General features: G+C 38.4%; 1 protein-coding gene across 2 annotated transcripts in view; it reads left to right on the forward strand.

The window, feature by feature from the left end:
* The first annotated feature begins 597 nt into the window (after positions 1-597).
* The window catches only part of cyriba (CYFIP related Rac1 interactor Ba), a 50530-nt gene continuing 29143 nt past the window's right edge, over positions 598-21984 (forward strand). Inside the window, exons 1-4 of one of the 2 annotated variants that reach the window (XM_021612588.3) lie at positions 598-797; positions 16405-16494; positions 18362-18483; positions 19196-19301. In XM_021612588.3, the coding sequence (XP_021468263.1) occupies positions 16422-16494; positions 18362-18483; positions 19196-19301 (301 nt within the window). In that variant the 5' untranslated portion in view covers positions 598-797; positions 16405-16421. The remainder of the gene's footprint in view (positions 798-16404; positions 16495-18361; positions 18484-19195; positions 19302-21984) is intronic. The other variant, XM_090243463.1, reaches the window with a different exon arrangement.

Here is a 21984-nt window from a genome sequence, read left to right on the forward strand (position 1 = left end):
AAGAATGCACAGAAATAGAACCTTACCGAATAGAGGAGAAACAAATGGCAAAGAACTGTACAGAACTAAAAGCTAATATTGTACTGAATAACCAGTAGTAATATACAAAACCACAATGTCCCTCCCTCTACTACTACTGACCAAACAGCAGTAATATACACAACTACAATGTCCCTCCCTCTACTTACTTTACACACCATCCCTCAATGTCAAGATATGAGTCTAGTTGTGTTGGGCAGGGAAGAGGTGTAGGAGCTTGATGCTCTCTCGGCAACTGCTTGACGAAGGCTGAGAGGGGGCGACAGGAATTGGGGATCTGCAACCCAAGATGACTGCCTTTGATTGGCTGACCCCACGGTATGATAAGGCACCTGGCAACCTGAATTTTTATATGATTTGATTATTTCTATCAAATCAACACAACTTTTTATGCAAATCAAAGGTTGTAAAAGTAGGCCAGCCATTTTTTAAATAATTAGCACTTGTTTTGATGTTTCTATGACAATGCAAAAGTGATTGTGAGCAAGAGATTTAACGTCAAATGTCTGTTGAATGTCTGATATAAAACCTACTTTACCTCGGTTCAGCCCTCTCGGTGATGGCTGGTGACGTCATACAAATAGTCCGCAGTACTAGAAGGAACCTGTGCAATTGACAACCATCATTTTTCCGAGTTGGCCTGTCATGCAAAAGGAGGCACACGGGACTGCGTACCTGGTTGTTTTGAGTTCTACGTGTTAATACGAAGATTTCCTTATCGATTCCAGGTGTAGACCTATATTTTCTCGATCTTGAAGGTATGTGTTTATCTGGACTGTAATCTACTGTTGTGCTTTCACTTTGAAGGTACTAAAGTGTCTTCAATTAATCTATGTAGGGTTACTACAAACGCGCAGCATAATTTCAGGCATTAGCAACAGGTATCATGACTAAAAAAATGTGTTAATGTTTTGGTTGTAGCATGTTGAAACACTTTTGCCTGTAAACAAATTAAGTTGGGCGCCTGAGTGATAGCCTAGGCCTATATCCTTCAAATTGTTATAAACTGATAAAGCAAACTCAGATATGAACTCGACGGCTGAAAATTGCATAGCCTAAGAGAAAGCAATTGGTTGATTTAAATTCTCATCTCAAAGAATGATCATGCTTATGTCAAATAATTAGCAAAATGGTTATAGTTGCTGTTGTGAGAATAGAGCCAGTCTACAAATTGAAAGGAAAAAAGCAAAACTATTCTCATACTTCCTCAATGTGAAGGCAGCTTTTCAAAGTAATTATACCACTTCCTCATTTTGTTTATTCAAAACACGCATTTAATTCGCCAAATTCTCTCATTTGCTTTGTCGATCTTATGCATTGTTACTTATAGTTTGAGATGTGTTATTTTGTGCAACAATGTAATTTTGTGTAACGATACATTACAATAGATTTTTTTATTGAAGGTTACAAGTAGACTACAGTTATTCAGCCTTGATAACATTTCCCAGGAGAGAAAGAAGGTAGTCAGCAGGAGAGAAGCGGTCTTATCGGCATTCACTTGAATGATACTACAATATATGCAGAGAGAATAGGTCTTATAGGCATTCACTTGTATGATACTACAATATATGCAGAAGGACGTTTAGAAGATTTTAGGAAGCAATAGTGATGACACAGAAAGGACACTGTCACCTGTGCTTTGACATGCATTTCATCTTGTAAGAACAAGGTTGATGATTCTGCATGGAAATTAAAGGACTTGAGATGCGCTATGCAGATATCGCTCCTCCATTTCCTGGTTCTTAAAATTCGAATAATTAGCCTAAATTCGGTTTATGTGACAAGACAAGAAAGTATAGTGTAGAGAGTCATTGTACTATCTAAACAGCGGCGAAATATATTTTCCAGAACCAAAAATATAGTTTTTTTTCAGCTGTTTGAAACTGGTGTACAAAACTGAAAGTACAAGACGCAAAAACGAAACTTAAGAACGGGAAGTATAGAAATAACGCACATAGAACAAATCTACCGCTTCTTAGACTTGCTTTCGATGGGAATGACAGATCTAACACTTATATTTCTATGTGAATATGGTCGGACAGCCCAAAAAGTTACATATTGCAGCTTTAAAGGCTTATCATACTAAGAATGATCTTTGTCTGTTACTTCTGCTTGCTGGAGTTGTGTATTGCCTTGTACTTCACAGATCATACTATATTTGAGTTAAAAACCTGTCCAGAGAACTTACTGAAAGCTTCAGTGTGGGAGTTGATGTCTGACTCTAATGCAATGCTATCTTTTGGTATAAATCCTTTGTAATGAGATGAACCTCTCAATCTCTTTGCTGTGGTGTCAGTTACTAGTGGGTAGAGTAAACACCTCATGTTCAGCTATTGTCTGTTTATTTGCAAACCCTTGAAATTGTGCATGCTGCAAACAGGTATTGCAGTTATAAGTACTATATTGGTGTATGTAGTATACTAGACTGTAATTCCATTTCAAAGTGGGACCACTTTGTGGTTAGAGTTATTACTTAGCTACATGAGATCCACAGCAAGGTGACTTCCTTCAAATCAACCAAGACTGCCGCTATTGGCTCTTCTCAGTTTGAGCCATCCTTTCAGGTCTGTCCACATTTGGAACAGCCAGCCAATAGTGGAAGTCTTCTTGGGAGATTTAACTGTTATTGATATTGATTTCTCTAAGTAAGAAGTCATGTTTTAGAGTAAACCTTTTGCTAAATTAAGTTCAAGTTTTATTAGTCGTATGTACAGGATACACATGGTATACATTGTCCAACGAAATGCTTACTTGCAGGTTCCTTCTAGACAATGCAACAACAATAATAAATAATAAAATATAAGAATACGAACATAAAGTAAATGGCTCAGTGGAATAGAATAAACATTTTAGCATCAGTATAATACAGGAAGGCCCAATTTATAGTCCAATATTTACACGTATATTGGGGAAGGGTGGGGATGGGGGACAAATGTTTAAATTCAGCAGTTTATTAAGAGCAGCAGTTGTGATGTGTGTGTGTACATCTGTGTGGTTGTGTGCATGAGTGGGTGCATGTGTGCCAAGGTGCAGAGAATCTGAGCAAGTGGTCAGTCCAGTTCAACTTGGAATGATTATGAGTAGTAACATAGTAATGAAGTTCCTAATATTTTAATGATTATGAGTAGTAACATAGTGATGAAGTTCCTAATATAGGAATGATTATGAGTAGTAACATAGTGATGAAGTTCCTAATATTGGAATGATTATGAGTAGTAACATAGTGATGAAGTTCCTAATATTGGAATGATTATGAGTAGTAACATAGTGATGAAGTTCCTAATATTGGAATGATTATGAGTAGTAACATAGTAATGAAGTTCCTAATATTGGAATGATTATGAGTTGTAACATAGTGATGAAGTTCCTAATATTGGAATGATTATGAGTAGTAACATAGTGATGAAGTTCCTAATATTGGAATGATTATGAGTTGTAACATAGTGATGGAGCTTGTTCATGCTTCTACATCTGCTCTGGCAGAATGTTTACACATCATGGTATTCTAGATGTATCAGCCCAACGGCAGCCCTGTCACAGGGCTAGAGAAATCTAACCACTTTCAAATTCATAGATGTAAAGACTGACATTTTAAATAGGGCCGTCTCCATTTAGTTGACTGGTTGATTGTTTGGTCGATAGTATGTTGACAGATTTCTTTAGTCGAGCAGTAGCAAAACAATTAAATAATTGAATGGTGTACAAGACACCAGTCTGATAGGTTCCTGTCTGTGTGGACTAATCCATTGTGGAGGATGGCACGGTCCATCACTAAGACATGTGCTACTGAAATGGTATATTGTTTTATTATGTAAGAACAATGGTGCAATACTAATAAACATTTTATTATTTTATAACGAATGCACTTTCTCCTGCATTGGATAGCGGTCATTGTCTGAGGTTCTGAAACATCAGTGCGCTGTTGAATTGTGCCTTTTCCTAGACCATAATAGCAAAGTTAACCAGCATATTGGTGTTGAGAACAATGCGGTAGAGGGAGAAGCGGAGTTAGGAGACGAGAAAACAGCCCCTGCCTTATTGTCTAAGAAAAGTGAGAGAGGAAACTCCAACTTAATTAGGTCTGTAATCAATAACCTAACTGTTAAATGTCGCTGGCTTCATAAATCATCCATATATATCTACAGAAATAAGACAGATCCTGTTTCTGCTTGTGTTTTTTTAGTAGCCTACTGTTTCAGTGAGCACCAAGCTTCACACCAAGCTTCACACCAAGCTTCACACAACCACATGTCGGTTAAACAATTTCACAAATGTGTCTGTTTTTAATGTTTGCTAAGCTGTAATAAAGGCTTTACACTTTTTGTTCGTTAGAACAGCCTCTCTGGTATCATTTATTTAGTGTTGTTTACACTCTTCCAAATTGTCAGAAAAGTAATATTTATAATAAAAATAACCCTCCTTTTTCTTGATCTCCGTATCGTTATTATTAGTAGGCTTAGTATAGCAGCTTTGTGTAACCACCACCGAGCTGCAGGCCAAAGAGTGCATCCTGTTTAGTCTTAAAACCGTGACTCACTTAGGCCTATATTTCAAAATTATATAGGTTACTGTATCAGTCAGTCATTAATTTGTTCATGTCATCACACAGCAGACGAGTCATTCATGATTTGAAATGCAATCAAGCATTTTAGTTTTAGTTTTAAAATAAAGCGACCCTTGGCGAATTAGCATAAACAAAAAATACACCGTTCCATTTTGGAAATTGCATTCACAAATGAATGTGACTGTTTTTAGTCTTCGCTGTAATAACGGCTTTACAAAAAAAACATTACGACAGACTCTCTGGTACGCTTGTCATGTATTTAGTGTTGTTTACATTGTTCCAAATGGTCAGAAAAATTATATTGTAATCTAACAGCACATGTTCGACCCACATATTATGCACGCAGTACTTTCTCCTTACCTTCTTTTTCTTGATCTCCAGTATTTTCCACAACTAGTCAAATTTATTCCACACATCTGACTTCCCCTTTACCTCGCGAGCAACCAGTAAACATACCCCTGTTTAGAGTTTATTTGCCACGTCCTCTGCATCCATTTTGCTGTCACATGTGTTTGGAGTTTGTTATAACCAATATATTGATGTGACTATGATATGCTATAGTTCAGGCCCTATTGGTCACCTACATGCGATGCATACATGTGTCATGTAAAGACAGCAAGAGTTGAGGAATAGGGAATCAGTTTCGGTATCAGGACTTCTCAGTCAGAAATTGCTGTAATTATGTTGTAGCTTCAGCAACATGGACAGCACGATAAACACTGATGAAGTTCTGTAGTTGTCGCAGCAGCAGGGAGGACAGAGAGACAACGGGTGCTAGTCACACAATCACTCGCTGTCATTTTTTCAACACAGCACAGCATGTCTGAGCACAATCTAATTAAGAAATGTCAACCAATCGATTGGTGGAAAGAATAGACAGCTCTCGGTCGACCAATATTTTTTGGGGTTAAAAATTACATTATTGGGTTATTCTGAGGCGTTTATAAGTTATATTCTACTCAAAATATTCGGTATCATTAAATTAAATGGCCATTGAATAGCAGGAAATACAGTTGAAGTCGGAAGTTTACATACACTTAGGTTGTAGTCATTAAAACTAATTTTTCAACCACTCCACAAATTTCTTGTTAACAAACTATAGTTTTGGCAAGTCGATTAGGATATCTACTTTGTGCATGAAGTTTACATTCACTAAGTTGACTGTGCTTTCAAACAGCTTAGAAAATTGCAGAAAAGGATGTCATGGCTTTAGAAACTTCTGAGAGGCTAATTGACATCATTTGAGTCAATTGGAGTTGTACCTGTGGATGTATTTCAAGGCCTACCTTCAAACTCAGTGCCTCTTTGCTTGACATCATAGGAAAATCGAAAGAAATCAGCCAAGACCTCAGAAAAACAATTGTAGACCTCCACAAGTCTGGTTCATCCTTGGGAGCAATTTCCAAATGCCTGAAGGCACCACGTTCATCTGTACAAACAATAGTACGCAAGTATAAACACCATGGGACCACGCAGCCATCATACCGCTGAAGGAGACACCTTCTGTTTCCTAGAGATGAACGTACTTTGGTGCGAAAAGTGCAAATCAATCCCAGAACAACAGCAAAGGACCTTTTGAAGATGCTGGAGGAAACAGGTACAAAAGTATCTATATCCACAGTAAAATGAGTCCTTTATTGACATAATCTGAAAGGCCGCTCAGCAAGGAAGAAGCCGCTGCTCCAAAACCGGCATAAAAAAGCCAGATAATGTGCAGATTTGCAACTGCACATGGGGACAAAGATTGTACTTTTTGTAGAAATGTCCTCTGGTCTGATGAAACAAAAATAGAACTGTTTGGCATAATGACCATTGTTATGTTTGGAGGAAAAAGGGGGTCGCTTGCAAGCTGAAGAACACCATCCTAACTGTGAAGCACTGGGGTGGCAGCATCATGTTGTGGGGGTGCTCTGCTGCAGGAGGGACTGGTGCACTTCACAAATAGATGGCATCATGAGGTAGGGAAATTATGTGGATATATTGAAGCAACATCTCAAGACATCAGTCAGGAAGTTAAAGCTTGGTCGCAAATGGGTCTTCCAAATGGACAATGACCCCAAGCATACTTCCAAAGTTTTAGCAAAATGGCTTAATGACAACAAAGTCAAGGTATTGGAGTGGCCATCACAAAGTCCTGACCTCAATCCTATAGAACATTTGTGGGCAGAACTGAAAAAGCGTGTGCGAGCAAGGAGGCCTACAAACCTGACTCAGTTACACCAGCTCTGTCAGGAGGAATGGGTCAAAATTCACCCAACTTATTGTGGGAAGCTTGTGGAAGGCTACCCAAAACATTTGACACAAGTTAACAATGTAAATGCAATGCTACCAAATACTAATTGAGTGTATGTAAACTTCTGACCCACTGGGAATGTGATGAAAGAAATAAAAGCTGAAATAAATAATTCTCTTTACTATTACTTTCACATTCTTAAAATAAGGTGGTGATCCTAACTGACCTAAAACAGGGCATTTTTACTAGGATTAAATGTCAGGAATTATGAAAAACTGAGTTTAAATGTATTTGGCTAAGGTGTATGTAAACTTCTTACTTCAACTGTAGATTCTGCCTTAACATTTACCTTGCAGCAGAAGAATGTATACGTGTTCAAGGTACTGTATGTAGAGGGAACTGTATCTCTGGTGTGTGAATACTATAATGTTGAGCCTAAGAAGTGTTATGGAAATCAAAATGATAAGAGAGCATAAGTGTAGGTTTAGTCTGCATAGGGCAGGACCAGAAGGTGGCATTCCTATGTGCTGCAGCATAACTTAAGTGCTGCTTGACATAGCCTTAAGGCAAAGATACTTGTCTGACTAGCTAGCTCTGTTATTGTTGATTTGTGTTTGGCCTCTTGTCTCTCTCCTGTATGCCAGCAGTCTTTCATGGATGTTAGTGTTTTGGTAATGGTGTTATGAAGTTTTTATTCCTTCCTTGTATGTTTTAGGTTTACCTGTGATATAATTGTTTACATAAAGTTGCAGAGAACATGAATGTAGCATGATGATTACATCATGAATACAACAACATGTTATCACAATCATACACTGCATTTCGCATCTGTTAAATAAGCTTCTGGATTTTCCTAGACCACATTGCTGCTATACTAATGGTCTATTGCTGGTCTGAAAGAGAAATTGGAGTTTGTCTCTGGTGTATGTCACCAACAGATGTAGCGTTTACCTTTGTTAGTTGGCTACAATTTGTTCAATGTGTTGTTAAGCTTGGCATGTCTGTTTGACAGACTGAAGATAGACACTGACACATTGCCAAAAAGAGAATTGAGTGGAGAAGACAAGAGAGACAGCCAAACACAAATACAGAGGAAATGCCAGTCTAATACTTTGTAACTTCCTGGATGGCTTGTGTCTGATGTAGCACATTTGTCACACTATAAAATTGACACATCCGTCTTTAAACACTCTGCAACACGCTGCAGGACTAAAGCAATGTGAACTAGTCCCCAGAAGCCTTCAACATATTTTGAGTTGTCTTTTCCGTCATCTTACCCTCCTTTAGAAATTAGCATGATAAATTGAATTGAGGGTAACACTTAGGCAGGGTTCAATCCAAAATTACGCTGTAGCATGCTTGACATTTTAAAGTTCCAGTATGTAGCCTTGTGGGCGACCTGACCAAATGCAAAAATAAATGTGTGTTTATCGATCTGTCATTCTCATTGACAGCAAGCGGTAGATCCCTTCTGTGTGCGCTATTTCTCAGTGATTTAGATTGTACAATGATTTTGTCACAAACTGAAATTAGTCGAACATGATAGAATTTTAGCAACCAGGAAATGGCGGAGACATTTCTACACATTGTGGCTTTAAAGGTCATTTTCAATTGAGCCAATATCTGCAGCATTTTCCTTGAATGCGATCTCTGCAGAAACCGTAACATTTTCTTTAAAATACACATGGTCTACGTATGATCGGATTGAATCCCAGCTTGACTCTAGTAAAGTTCATTCTTCTGAAATGTATCTATTTACAGTGCCAATCGGTGATTGGTACATCTATTTTTGGACTTTTAAATAATTATATTTTATTAAGAATGGAATATAACTTAAAATAGTTAGAATAGTTTGAATGTCTAACCCATCAGAATCCAACATATAAGCATTTTGTACTCCATTGTTTGTGAACAAACACTGTCTAGCCTCAAAACAAGGATAACACTATAATTTGTATCCCATGGATGGTCAGTCCTTGCATCAATAGCTCTCTATGAATTTGAGAGTGGTTACATTTCCCAGGCCCCATCCCTCAGCGTTGTACTAAAACAGTGGGAGGGTGCCCTTTAATGTGTTTACCATAATACTTATTGTAAAATGTGGTATCGGCAGTCAGAATGTCAAAGCAACTATTGCTGTTGTGCATCACTGAGTTTAAACCCCTAGGCAATAACAATGCCTAATATTACACCTTCTCAGAGCTCCTAGATTTAAAATTCTAAACACTGTGCTTGGTCAATAAGATGTAGTTTTCTAAAGAGATTTCTGTTGTTTATAGATATTAATTAGACATTATCTGTACATAATGTACACACTTCCTAAAGAATTTAGTTACATGCTTGCTTTGCTTCATGTTTGCTCCATAATCTTTTGTGAATGCTTTATGTTGCTGAGGTTCAATATTTGGCAAGCATTCAAATTGGTTATGAAGGTAAAGTAGCTCCTTTGTAGTTGCGTTTTACTATTTTATAAATCCTTTACAAAACCTTTGTAGAAGTGTCCATGGTAAAAAAAAAAATGTTTTGTTTGTGCATGTGTACTAGAAGTCGACTGATTAATTAGGGCCGATTTCAAGTTTTCATAACAATCAGTACGGCATTTTTGGATGCCGATTATGGCCGATTACATTGCAATCCACGAGGAGACCTTTTGGCAGGCTGACCACCTGTTACGCGAGTGAAGCATCAAAAGGACCTTGTGGCTGCAAGGAGCCAAGGTAAGTTGCTAACTAGCATTAAACATATCTTATAGAAAACAATCAATCTTCACATAATCACTAGTTAACTACACATGGTTGATGATATTACTAGTTTAACTAGCTTGTCTTGCATTGCATATTATCAATGCAGTGCCTGTTAATTTGTCATCGAATCACAGCCTACTTCAACTTCGCCAAAGCGCATTCGCGAAAAAAGCAGAATCGTTGCACCAATGTACATAACCATGAACATCAATGCCTTTCTTAAAATCAATACACACGTATATATTTTTAAACCTGCATATTTAGTTAAAACAAATTCATTTATCAGGAAATATTAACTAGGAAAATTGTGTCTCTTCTCTTGCGTTCTTTGCAAGCAAAGTCCGGGTATGTGCAGCAGTTTGGGCCGCCTGGCTTGTTGCGAACTGTGTGAACTGTGTGAAGATAATTTCTTACTAACTAAGACCGTAATTAATTTGCCAGAGTTTTACATAATTATGACATAACATTGAAGGTTGTGCAATGTAACAACAATATTTAGACTTAGGGTTGACACCCGTTCGATAAAGTACGGAACGGTTCCTTATTTCACTGAAAGAATAAACATTTAGTTTTTGAAATGATAGTTTCCAGATTTGACCATATGACCTAAGGCTCATATTTCTGTGTGTTTATTATATTATAATTAAGTCTATTATTTGATAGAGCAGTCTGACTGAGTGGTGGTAAGTAGCAGCAGGCTCGTAAGCATTCATTCAAACAGCACTTTCCTGCTTTTGCCAGCAGCTCTTAGCAATGCTTGAAGCACAGCGCTGTTTATGACTTCAAGCCTATCAACTCCCGAGATTAGGCTGGTAATACTATAGTGCCTATAATAACATCCAATAGTCAAAGGTATATGAAATACAAATGGTGTAGAGAGAAAAATCCTATAATAATAACAACAACCTAAAACTTCTTAACTGGGAATATTGAAGACTCATGTTAAAAGGAACCACCAGCTTTCATATGTTCTCATGTTCTGAGCAAGGAACTGAAACGTTAGCTTTCTTACATGGCACATATTGCACTTTTACTGTCTTTTCCAACGCTGTTTTTGCATTATTTAAACCAAAGTGAACATGTTTCATTATATATTTGAGACTAAATGTATTTTATTTATGTATAATATTAAGTTAAAATAAAAGTGCTCATTGTTCATTCAGTATTGTTGTAATTGTCATTATTACAAATATATAAAAATCGACCGATTAATTGGTATCTGCTTTTTTTGGAACTCCAATAATGGATATCGGTATCGGCGTTGAAAAATCATAATCGGTCGACCTCTAGTGTGTACGTGTGTGCATGTACATGTGTGTGTACGTGTGTGTACACGTGTGTGTGTGTGTGTGTGTACATGAGCTCAAGACACAGAGGCTGCATAGCAGGCCTGCCTCTGCAAAAAGGAGGCTAACGCTCAGATTCAGTAGTTGGTGGTAGCATGCCTTGGTGGAATAAACAATACTGTATGTAGACCTCTCCCTAATTGAATAACTGGTGAAATGATGCATTGAGTTGTACTTCAAGCACACAAGTCCATAGGCCTACACCTGCAATGCGTAAATAGTACACCTCTACAAAATGTTCATTCTGTCTAGTATGTCACAATGCTTCATTGTGGATCCCACTAAAGCATTCAACTAGATGTGCAAAGTATGTTCATTCAGACATGTATGCACAGTCACGCGATGGGTGGCAAGTTCACACAGGTTTCCCCCAAGTTGCGGATCACACCTCTCCTGCCCTTTGCATTTTTCTGTGCTCTCTCGTTCCCCTTTTATTCCATGGCACAGATACATGGGTATGCAGTAGACTAGAGGGGTAAACTACAAAGATACACAGATACATGGGTATGCAGTAGACTAGAGGGGTAAACTACAAAGATACACAGATACATGGGTATGCAGTAGACTAGAGGGGTAAACCACAAAGATACACAGATACATGGGAATGCAGTAGGCTAGAGGGGTAAACTACAAAGATACACAGATACATGGGTATGCAGTAGGCTAGAGGGGTAAACTACAAAGATACACAGATACATGGGTATGCAGTAGACTAGAGGGGTAAACTACAAAGATACACAGATACATGGGTATGCAGTAGACTAGAGGGGTAAACTACAAAGATACACAGATACATGGGTATGCAGTAGACTAGAGGGGTAAACTACAAAGCAGGATCAAGGAGTTAGCCAGCAAATGTTCCTAAATATTATTAATTACATTTTTGAAAGGTAAGCTTTAAGTGGGCATGATCTAATTGATACAACAACCAAACACACATTGAAGTTAAGCTTTCTTAACAAACCAGAGCATCTGTAGTTCATTTTGGTTGCTTATCAAAGTTAAGCTTTCTTAACGAACCAGAGCATCTGTAGTTCATTTTGGTTGCTTATCAAAGTTAAGCTTCCTTAATGAACCGGAACATCTGTAGTTCATTTTGGTTGCTTATCAAAGTTAAGCTTTCTTAATGAACCGGAACATCTGTAGTTCATTTTGGTTGCTTATCAAAGTTAAGCTTTCTTAACGAACCAGAACACCTGTAGTTAATTTTGGTTGCTTATCAAAGTTAAGCTTCCTTAATGAACCGGAACATCTGTAGTTCATTTTGGTTGCTTATCAAAGTTAAGCTTTCTTAATGAACCAGAACTTGGTTGCTTTTCAAAGTTAAGCTTTCTTAACGAACCAGAACATCTGTAGTTCATTTTGGTTGCTTATCAAAGTTAACTCATTGATTCTGCTTTGTAGTATACCCCTCAGGAGTCTCCAACACCTGTCTTCTGTTTTGTTTTGTGTGTTTTTGTTCCAACCCAGCAGTAACATCTGATTCGTCAAATTGTGGTTCTAACCTTTATTTAAACAGGGAGTCCTATTAGAAATGAGTGGTTCAGGGTGGTGATCTGAAGACCATGATTAGCTGCACACATTCTGGCCTAGTAGGTCTATATATGATAGAGTATACGCACGTTCAGTATAAATCAAGCTATACTGTAAGACCAACAGACAGACCAGATTATATACAGTACCAGTCAAAAGTTTGGACAAACCAACTCATTGAACGATTTTTCTATTTTTTTAAACTCATTTCTACATTGAAGACATTAAAACGATGAAATAACACATATGGAATCATATAGTAACCAACAAAGTGTTAAACAAATCAAAATATATTTTATGTTCTTCAAATAGCCACTCTTTGACTTGATGACAGCTTCACACACTCTTGGCATTCTCTCAACCAGCTTCAACTGGAATGCTTTTCCAACAGTCTTGAAGGAGTTCCCACATATGCTGAGCACTTGTTGGCTGCTTTTCCTTCACTCTGCGGTCCAACTCATCCCAAACCATCTCAATTGGGTTGAGGTCGGGTGATTTTGGAGGCCAGTTCATCTGATGCAGCACTCCATCACTCTCCTTCTGGAGGTGTGTTGGGTCATTGTCCATTTTCCTGTAGCCATGCTGGTTAAGTGTGACTTGAATTCTAAATAAATCACTGACAGTGTCACCAGCACAGCACCCTCACATTCTCAAATGTGGACTATAAAAATTTCCACCAGTCTAATGTTCATTGCTCGTGTTTCTTGGCCCAAGCAAGTCTCTTCTCATTATTGGTGTCCTTTAGTAGTGGTTTCTTTGCAGCAATTCAACCATGAAGGCCTGATTCACGCAGACTCCACTGAACAGTTGATGTTGAGATGTGTCTGTTGCTTGAACTCTGAAGCATTTAATAGGGCTGCAATTTCTGACGCTGGTAACTCTAATGAACCTATCCTCTGCAGCAGAGGTAACTCCGGGTCTTCCTTTCCTGTGGCGGTCCTCATGATGGCCAGTTTCATCAGAGTGCTTGATGGTTTTTGCGACTGCACTTTCAAAGTTCTTTAAATTCTCCGGATTGACTGACCTTCATGTCTTAAAGTAATGATGGACTGTCATTTCTCTTTGCTTATTTGAGCAGTTCTTGTCATAATATGGACTTGGTCTTTTACCAAATAGGGCTGTCTTCTGTATACTCCCCCTACCTTTTCACAACAGAACTGATTGGCTCAAATGCATTAAGAAGGAAAGAAATTCCACAAATTAACTATTAACAAGGCACACCTGTTAATTGAAATGTATTCCAGGTGACTACCTCATGAAGCTGGTGGAGAGAATGCCAAGAGTGTGCAAAGCTGTCATCAAGCAAAAGGTGGCTACTTTGGAGAATCTGAAATATAAAATATATATTGATTTGTTTAACACTTTTTTGGTTACTACATGATTCCATATGTGTTATGTCATAGTTTTGATGTCTTCACTATTATTCTACAACGTAGAACATTTTAAAAATAAAGAAAACCCTTTGAATGGGAGTAGATGTGTCCAAACTTTTGATTGGTACTATACATGTATAAAATCAATCATTTTGGATTTACTGTAACATATCTAAAATACTGTGTGTTTGAATTATTGTCTGGGCAGCATTTAAAAAACCTTAATATTCTCAACTTTCCTTTTAACAATTTCCATGAGTAGATGACAATATGGATGTGGATATGAGGTCAACAGCACGAAGAAGCATTACATGCCGTAATCACGAGCTGCATCCTGTCTATTTAGAATATCACAGTTTTTTTTAGGGCATTGTCTGGGCTGCATTGCATGTGTAAAACCCAATTCCAGTGGGTCAGAAGTTTACATACACTAAATTGACTGTGCCTTTTAAACAGCTTGGACAATTCCAGAAAAGTATGTCATGGCTTTAGAAGCTTCTAATTGACATCATTTGAGTCAATTGGAGGTGTACCTGTGGATGTATTTCAAGGTCTACCCTCAAACTCAGTGCCTCTTTCTTGACATCATGGGGAAATCGAAAGAAATAAGCCAAGACCTCAGAAAAACAATTGTAGACTTCCACAAGTCTGGTTCATCCTTGGGAACAATTTACAGAAGCCTGAAGGTACCACTGTCACGACTGCTGCCGAAGTCGTTGCCTCTCCTTGTTCGGGCGGTGCTCGGCGTTCGACGTCACCGGTCTTCTAGCCATCATTGATCCTTTTTTCATTTTCCATTGGTTTTGTCTTGTCTTCCCATACACCTGTTTTCAATCCCATTCATTACCTGTTGTGTATTTAACCCTCTGTTTCCCCTCATGTCTTTGTCAGAGATTGTTTTATTGTCAGTGTAGTGTGATTGTTATATAGGTGTGCGTCGGGTCCTTGTACCCATGTTTATGTACATTTAGTGTTATGGAGCATACTCTGTGGACTTTATTAAAAGACTCCATTTTACACTCCATTTGACTCTCCTGCGCCTGACTTCCCTGCCACCTATTACATCTACGCATGACAACCACATTCATCTGGACAAACAATAGTACGCAAACCGCTCAGGAAGGAGACGCGTTCTGTCTCCTCGAGATGAACGTACTTTGGTGCGAAAAGTGCAAATCAATCCCAGAACAACAGCAAAGGACCTTGTGAAGATGCTGGAAGAAACGGGTACAAAAGTATCTATATCCACAGTAAAACACGTCCTATATCGACATAACCTGAAAGGCCGCTCAGCAAGGAAGAAGCCACTGCTCCAAAACCGCCATAAAAAAAGCCAGACTACGATTTGCATCTGTACATGGGGACAAAGATCATACTTTTTGTAGAAATGTCCTCTGGTCTGATGAATCAAAAATAGAACTGTTTGGCCATAATGACCATGGTCATGTTTGGAGGAAAAAGGGGGAGGCTTGCAAGCTGAAGAACACCATCTCAACCGTGAAGCACGGGGGGTGAGTGGCCATCAAAAAACCCTGACCTCTATCCTATAGAAAATGTGTGGGTAGAACTGAAAAAGTGTGTGCGAGCAAGGAGGCCAACAAACCTGACTCAGTTACACAAGCTGTCAGGAGGAATGGGCCAAAATTCACTCAACTTATTGTGGGAAGCTTGTGGAAGGCTACCTCGAAACATTTGACCCAAGTTAAAGATTTTAAAGGCAATGCTACCAAATAGTTATTGAGTGTATGTAAATGTCTGACCCACTTGGAATGTGATGAAATAAATAATGCTTAAATAAATCATTCTCTCTACAATTATTCTGACATTTCACATACTTAAGATAAAGTGGTGATCCTAACTGACCTAAGACAGGGAATTGTTTATGGATTAGATGTCAGGAATTGAAAACTGAGTTTAAATGTATTTGGCTAAGGTGTATGTAAACTTCAACTGTATGTCTTTTCATTTGTTACATCAATTAAACCATGCCCATTTCAAGCTTATCCATCTTCAAAATAATACGGTTTTTCAGAATATTTAGGCAAGTTAGCTGGCTAACTCATCAATCCTTATTTGTAGTATAGCCCTGTGCTTACGATGAATTAGTCAGGTTAAGCCCTGTTGTAGGTGGCAGTTGGCAGTGAGGGAAGAGTTAATGTGGTGTCGCACGAACGCTTGACACACACACACACACACACACACACACACACACACACACACACACACATATGCACACACTCCTCTCCCCCTGTTCCTGTCCCCAAGTTGCAGCTGTTTTCTGTCACGCTCTCTGTGGCGTCCAGATGTGTCCATCGTGACTGAGCAGGTGGCTGAGAGAGGGTTAGGCAGGCACGTACACACACGCATTTTACACACTCAAACAAGCAGACTCTGTTGTATGTTAATCTTGAAGTCGTCATGCAATATGCACGTTTTTCTGGACATATGGTCTCACAAAGACACACAATCACACAGACGTACATGCCCCGCAATGCCCACAGGAATGGTGAGGGTACTAAATAAGGATGAGCCTGTCATGCATGTCTAATGTTACCCGCCCCCCTGTGTTTAGGTTCTTGATTTGCCAGAATGGGGAACCTGATCAAGGTGTTGACCAGGGACATAGACAACAATGCAGGGAATTTCTTCCTGGACTTTGAGAGTAAGTGATTTACACGCATTCATGCACACACCACATCTATAGCGCCACTGATTCCTCCAAAGAAAAAAGTACTGGTAGGGTGGTGTATTGGGGTGAAATGATAATTAAAACAAACTTGTTACTTTCATTTTATTTCCTGAATTGACTACTCTAAACTACAAATTGTCCCCAAGCCTAAAATATCCTCAGCCCTGATGTTATCTAGAAGTTGTCTAAAAGATTGCGTTCCATGCATTCAGCTCGTCCCTGTACAAACTCAACCATGTTATTAGCAAAGTATCAAATCCATGGCCCTCTTTTTCCTCTTAATTCTGGTCCAACATGTTGGAGACTACTTGTGACTTCCATCCGGTTAAATTCAGATCCTTGATTTGCATAGTTCTCTTAAGGCAACAGTTCATGGTAAGGCTAAAATACCAGTCTGTTCTATTTATCCACATTTCCATAACAACTGGAGTTTTTTTCCTCACAGAGTATCTGGTGAATCTATTGGATTGGGATGCGAAAAGCATAGGAGCATCAGGCTTACCTATCAAATTTAGATCAAATATTTTTAAGGGCTTCACAGGCACAGCAGGGTCTGGAAATGCTACATGGCATGAAATCTGATTGGAGGATCAGATTGTGCCTTCAAAAACCTCTCCCAGCTCTCTCTATTCCCCCCTCATCTTGGAATTTGTAGCTTAGGTCAGAATTTGGAATTAGCTGAGGGTTAGTTTATGGGGTTTAGCAGGGCGAGAGAGGGAGAAATGCAGAGAAGCGAGTCGGGATTAAAAAATATGGTAGAATGGATCAAATAATCTTTAGAAGGCCCACGTAGGTAGGATACAGAGAAGGAAAGAGCTACCTGAATTGAAGGAATCTGGCAAAAATGGGCTTGAGAAAAAATAAAAATTTTCCCTAATAAAAAATCCATTATTTGATATTTTTGGAAAAAGCTCTCTGTTTTTCTTTCTTTAGATATCGGGGAGTAGGGTGAGGGAGTAGCCATGCCCGTTGGGGTGATGGGACGAGCTTGGGTGGGAAATCATACACACTATTTCTAATGTACAGACATAATATCTCCACTTAATGTACTGTATAATGGATTAGTACATAGTTTATTCATTATTTAGTAATCATTACTCAATTTTTAAGATGTTAATATCCTTATAAACCATTTACTAATCATTAGTTAAGTCTTTGCATTACCTCATCTAGTGTGGGCTATTTATACTTTAGAAATACTTTATAAATGTTTTGAATGACCAGTGTAATTTCTCACAAAAAGATGGGCTTGCCATTGGTAGACATTCCGAGACTACCTGATGCTCCTTAAGGTCTCAAAATAAATCCTTAAGGATCATCAGGTACTGCTGGAATGTCTACAAATGGCATGTCCATCGTTTTGTAAGAAATTACACTGGGCACTCAATACATTTATAAGGTATTCATAAATAGCCCACAATTTAGATGAGGTCACGTAAAAATACTAAACTAATGATTAGTGAATGGTTTATAAGAACCTATATTAAACATCTTATAAATGGAATCATCATTAAACACTATAAAAAAGTTGTTTATAAATGTGTGAATACCTAGGTTACTAACTTTACAAATTTGGGAGTAATTATTACTAAATGATGAATAAACTATCTACTAATCCATTATAAATGCTTTATTACATGATGTTATTATTAAGTGCTACCCTGCACTATTTTTGTCTGTTTTGCATGTAGAGATAATTAACAACTAAAAAGGAATCACACCAAAAAATGCCCAATGCTCTCACTGATGCACAGATGAATACTGGTACTCTGCGCCACTTTGCTTCAACATACTATAAAAGTTTCAATGTTTGCTCTGAATTGCTTCCTGACCTACTCAGATGCCCAGCCTACAGAGGCAGAGAGGGCAGTATGGGAGCAGGTGAACGAGGTACTGATGGAGGCTCTGGCTATCCTAGATGACCTGCAGTCCTACAACGGAGCAGGAGAAGAGATACGACAGGTGGGTTAAGTTAATAAACACCAGAGTTTGGTTAAATTTCCTCAATCTTAGCAAATGTTCTGGAAAAAATACTGGAATATTTTAGCATTCTAGTGCAGAGGTATTCAACCTGAGGTCTGCGGCCCCGAGGTACAGCAGTTAGTAGGCAATATTCTTTTAAAACATTTTTTATGAATGTACCTTCATTTTATGTACCTTCAGTATTCATATTTTTTAAGATGTGAACTTTATTTCTCAATTTCTAATATTGAGCAAATTACACTCATTGGATTATCTGCCAGGCTTTGAAAAAGCTCCCACGAGTACCTGTAGCGGCAAGTGCCGCTGGCAGCTGGTTAGCTTTCTTGACATGGACATTTTGCTAACATATGATGGGGGTCCCTGTGTCGCCGCTTTGCACAACATTTTAATACCACTGAATTAAATACAAAGGACATTTAGAAATGTTATGCCAAACTCTATGGCTTTCATTACCAGTAGCCAATTATGGCTTGATACAGGCTACTGTTCATGGTTGCCATGGAAACAGGGGAGCCAGTTTGTCTTCAGCTACTGATCACTTTTTTTCTGTGCAAATGTTCTGAATTCTTCTTACAAATTTTTTTTTGTTTGTTGTTGTTGTTCAAACCGTCTCATTGTGTGTAAAGGGGGTCCATTGAGGAGTTTCATCTGACATTTTAATCCTCTCACTCACTCATTCACTCTCATCCAGGCGATACAGAATCCAAGTGAGGACCAGGTACAGGAGCGAGCCTGGGCTGCTGTGGTCCCACTGGTCGGGAAACTAAAGAAGTTCTATGAGTTCTCTCTGAGGTTGGGTAAGTATGCCTTGACAACCCTGAATGCTGTGATCAGGGGCCATATCCACAAAGCGGTCATAAGTGCTGAGAATAGAGACATTTTACTCCTACTTTTATGGGTAAAAATAAAAGCTTCGCATGAAGCCTCTTTAGTCATAATAGCCACACCTAGTCGACAGATATTTAGGACACTTCATGAGCTGTTCTAACCAGTCACATGCAACAGTAGGCTATCCATTGCGACTTAATTTACATGATGACCACTAGGCTAATACATAATCATCTTTTTATTTTGATTATTTGATCAACCTACATGTTATTTCAAGTTATTCCTTTGGAGCACAACATCACGTTGTTAAAATATATGCCTTAATTGGGCATGCCTATAAGTTGGGCAATTGACAGCATCTAGAGCAGGGATGGGTAACTCTGTCCCCCCTTTTAACACCCTTGGATCAACTTCCAAATATATTATATTATTATTTTTGGTGGGGGACTCAGTTGGGGTCTCAACTTACTGTTGTGAGTTAGGATAGTATATAGAATACACAAGGTGCACATCAGCACTCTAGTTACAGTGCCTTGCAAAAGTATTCATACAAAGTGGGATTCAAATGGGTTTAATTGTAATTTTTTGGTCAACCATGCACACAAAATACTCTGTAATATTCAAAGTAGAAGTAGAATTATATATATATTTTCAAGATTAATATAAATGATAACTAAAATATAGTCTTTGCATAAGTATTCATCCCCTTTGTTTAGGCAAGCCTAAATTATTTCAGGACAAAAATGTGGCATATCAAATCACATAATAATTTATATGAACTCACTCAGTGTGAAATAATAGGGGTTGACATGATTTTTGAATGACTAACCATTTATCTGTCCCCCATACATACAACATCTGTCAAGTATTGAATTTAAAGCACAGAGTCAACATCAAAGACCAGAGAGCTTTTCAAAAGCATCAAAGAAGGGCAGTGATTGGTAGATGTGTAACAATAAACAATCAGACATTGAATATCTCTTTAACTATGGTCATGTTAATAATTATTATGTGGATGATGTATTAAACCACCCAGACACATCAAAGACACAGTCATCCTTCTGAACTGAGCTGCAGGACAGGAATGAAACTGCTTAGGGTTGTTACCATGAGGCCATTATTGATTTTAAAACAGCTACAGACACACACACACACACACACACACACACACACACACACACACACACACAGCACAGCACTGCACAGAGGGGCCTAGCTCAAGAGCTCCATCAGCAGCAGATTTAAATTTAGAATGAAAAATGAATGTGCTTATGCAACAAATGTTAGTGCATCATATCATATTGAACCGCATCGATTCGTTCCTCTAATAAACCCGAATCGCACCGAATAATTTCAAACTAAAACGTATAATTTCTGTATTGTATCGGAGCCCATGTACAGTGCCTTCAGAAAGTATTCACACCCCTTGACTTTTTGCCCTGAATACAAAGTGTTATGTTTGGGGAAAATCCATGTTTTTTTCTAGCAATGATCAACAACCACAGAGCTTGAAGAATTTTGAAAATAAAATGTGCAAATGTTGCACAATCCACATGTGGAAAGCTGCTAGAGACTTACCCAGAAAGATTCACAGCTGTAATCGCTGCCAAACATACTTCTACAAAGTATTGACTCAGGGGTGTGAATAATTATGTTAATGAGATATTTTGGGGATTTCATTTTCAATAAATTAGCAAAACTGTACAAAAACATGTTTATGGGGTATTGTGTGTAGATGGGTGAGAAAAAAAGTGTTTAAAGTTGAGTCTTTATGCGTGACTGAAAGATGACATTTGTTATAATAATAATATGATTTATTATGTATATATAATGTAATACAAAAGATACATTTTCATTATATAAATAATATGTATACAGTACCAGTCAAAAGTTTGGGGACACCTACTCATTCCAGTGTTTTAATTTATTTGTACTATTTTCTACATTGTAGAATAATAGTGAAGACATCAAAACTATGAAATAACACTGTGTCTCACCATCCATCTGATGGTCAGTCTAGAGGGAGGGCTGTTTCTCACCATCCATCTGATGGTCAGTCTAGAGGGAGGGCTGTTTCTCACCATCCATCTGATGGTCAGTCTAGAGGGAGGGCTGTTTCTCACCATCCATCTGATGGTCAGTCTAGAGGGAGGGCTGTTTCTCACCATCCAGCTGATGGTCAGTCTAGAGGGAGGGCTGTTTCTCACCATCCATCTGATGGTCAGTTCAGATCAGATGAGGCCACTGAGTCAATGGGTTTACCTTGTACTGTCCATTGTTGCATACTGTGACGACAAATGGCTTCTTTTGAATAAGAGTAACAATCATATTGTGACGGCCCTGAATTTTTCTGAACCGTCTCAGTGCTTCTCCTTCCAATAGGGGCTTCCCCTTCAATTCCCAATTAAATAGTCAATTAAATAATCAATCCGCTAACAGATCTCCAGCGGAGAAAGGCCACGAAGAACAGAGAGGTGTAGTCCACGGACGCAAAGAGTGGATCCGGTCCTGGGTAAACTCTATTAGGCTACAAAACAAACGGAATAGAGAAGCTTCGGAACTGAGGGATGAACACATCCTCATCACGTCTCCATCACAACCCCCCTTTTGCGCAGCTGATGCTGGCTATTTAATTGGGAATTAAAGGGAAAG

Source organism: Oncorhynchus mykiss, chromosome 8 (genome assembly GCF_057628025.1).
Source record: "Oncorhynchus mykiss isolate SJ-2025 chromosome 8, ASM5762802v1, whole genome shotgun sequence".
NCBI classification, from domain to species: domain Eukaryota; kingdom Metazoa; phylum Chordata; class Actinopteri; order Salmoniformes; family Salmonidae; genus Oncorhynchus; species Oncorhynchus mykiss.